General features: G+C 43.7%; 1 protein-coding gene across 1 annotated transcript in view; it reads left to right on the top strand.

The window, feature by feature from the left end:
* LOC101848566 (kynurenine 3-monooxygenase) overlaps window positions 1-1497 on the top strand; it is a gene marked incomplete at its 3' end in the record, with an annotated part of 32190 nt that overhangs the window by 3918 nt on the left and 26775 nt on the right. The window contains 1 exon segment of the mRNA XM_013090412.2: window positions 229-416. Coding sequence (XP_012945866.1) covers window positions 229-416 — 188 coding nt within the window.

The following is a 1497-nucleotide window of genomic DNA, read 5'->3' as shown; positions in this document are numbered from 1 at the left end:
TTATGTTATCACCTTATTTTATTATATTATTATTTCTATTATATATATATGTCTTATCGTTATTATAATAATATGATTATTTTTAATCATTGGTGCCACTGGTAGGGCCTGTCTTTGATATGATCTAAATTATGTCAGTGGCAGGGTAAAGCATTATGATAAGTGTTGTCAGTAAAGTAGTTCCTGGACATGACTGTACTGTATCGTGACGTGATTGGCTGGTTTCAGACATCCGCACCCAGGAGATAGTGCGGGGGAGAAGCATCAACCTGGCCCTGTCCTGTCGCGGCAGGGAGGCCTTGAAGGGGGTGGGGCTCGAAGAGACAATTGTGAAAAACGGAATTCCCATGCATGCCAGGATGATCCATGACCGAGATGGGAAAAGACGACCGATTCTCTACGGGACCCGCGATCAGGTAGGTGTGCTTGTTTGTCTGTTAGTGTGAGTTTGTTTGTTTGTGTTGTGAGAATTTGTCAGTGAGTCAGTGGAAATGAAAGGACTAGCCAGTCATGTAAAGTCAGTGGTAGGGAAAAGACTTCCCAGTCATGAAAGTCAGTGGTCTATCATCTATGTTACTATAAATGTTTCATGTGTCCATCAACACAGTTTAGATTGTGGGTGGTTGGCGGGTGCTCTGGTGTGGTTTGCTTTTTCTTTCCTATCAAACATCTATCGTCCTTATGTCCCCTCCTTCTTTTTGTGTTTGTCACTCTCTTGTAACACTTCTAATCTTCTGCACTTATATGACCATATTGTGTTGCAAGTGCCGTAAAACTCTTACTAAAACTAAAACAGTTTAGATTATCTAGGAGGTGGGCTGCTTTAAATAGGCTGTGTGGGAGACCACATCCCAGCAGACAGACAGACAAACGGACGGATGGGCGGACAGACAGACAGACAGACAGACAGACAGACAGTCAGTCAGTCAGTCAGTCAGTCAGACAAACAGATTGTTGTGTAGTGGGTCAGTCCTGTATGTGTGGGACACCACATCCCAGCAGACAGACAGACAGACAGACAGACAGACAGACAGACAGACAGACAGACAGACAGACAGTGGTAATTCATATAAAAAAAGAACTTCCCCACTCAGAAATAGAACTGACTTTTTTGTGTGTGTAACAGGGACGAGCCTAACCACTATGCCACAGACCAATGATATAGTAATGACAATCTGCTTCTTCATGGGTCAGGTCTGGAGCAGTCTTATATGACCATATTGTGTTGCAAGTGCCGTAAAACTATTACTAAAACCAAAAGACATTGGCGGTCATGGTACCCCGCTATTGTTTGTTGAACAGTTGTTCAGGCCATCTGTGTACGTTCTTCTTTGCCTTCCTCTGCTCTTCTTTCCCTCTGTCTTTCCACACAGCAGCAGTTTCTCCAGTCCATTTGATCTCTTTCCCTCTGTCTTTCCACACAGCAGCAGTTTCTCCAGTCCATTTGATCTCTTTCCCTCTGTCTTTCCACACAGCAGCAGTTTCTCCAGTCCATTT

Source organism: Aplysia californica, unplaced genomic scaffold (assembly GCF_000002075.1).
Source record: "Aplysia californica isolate F4 #8 unplaced genomic scaffold, AplCal3.0 scaffold00027, whole genome shotgun sequence".
NCBI lineage: Eukaryota > Metazoa > Mollusca > Gastropoda > Aplysiida > Aplysiidae > Aplysia > Aplysia californica.
This window is presented reverse-complemented; position numbering and strand designations above follow the sequence as displayed.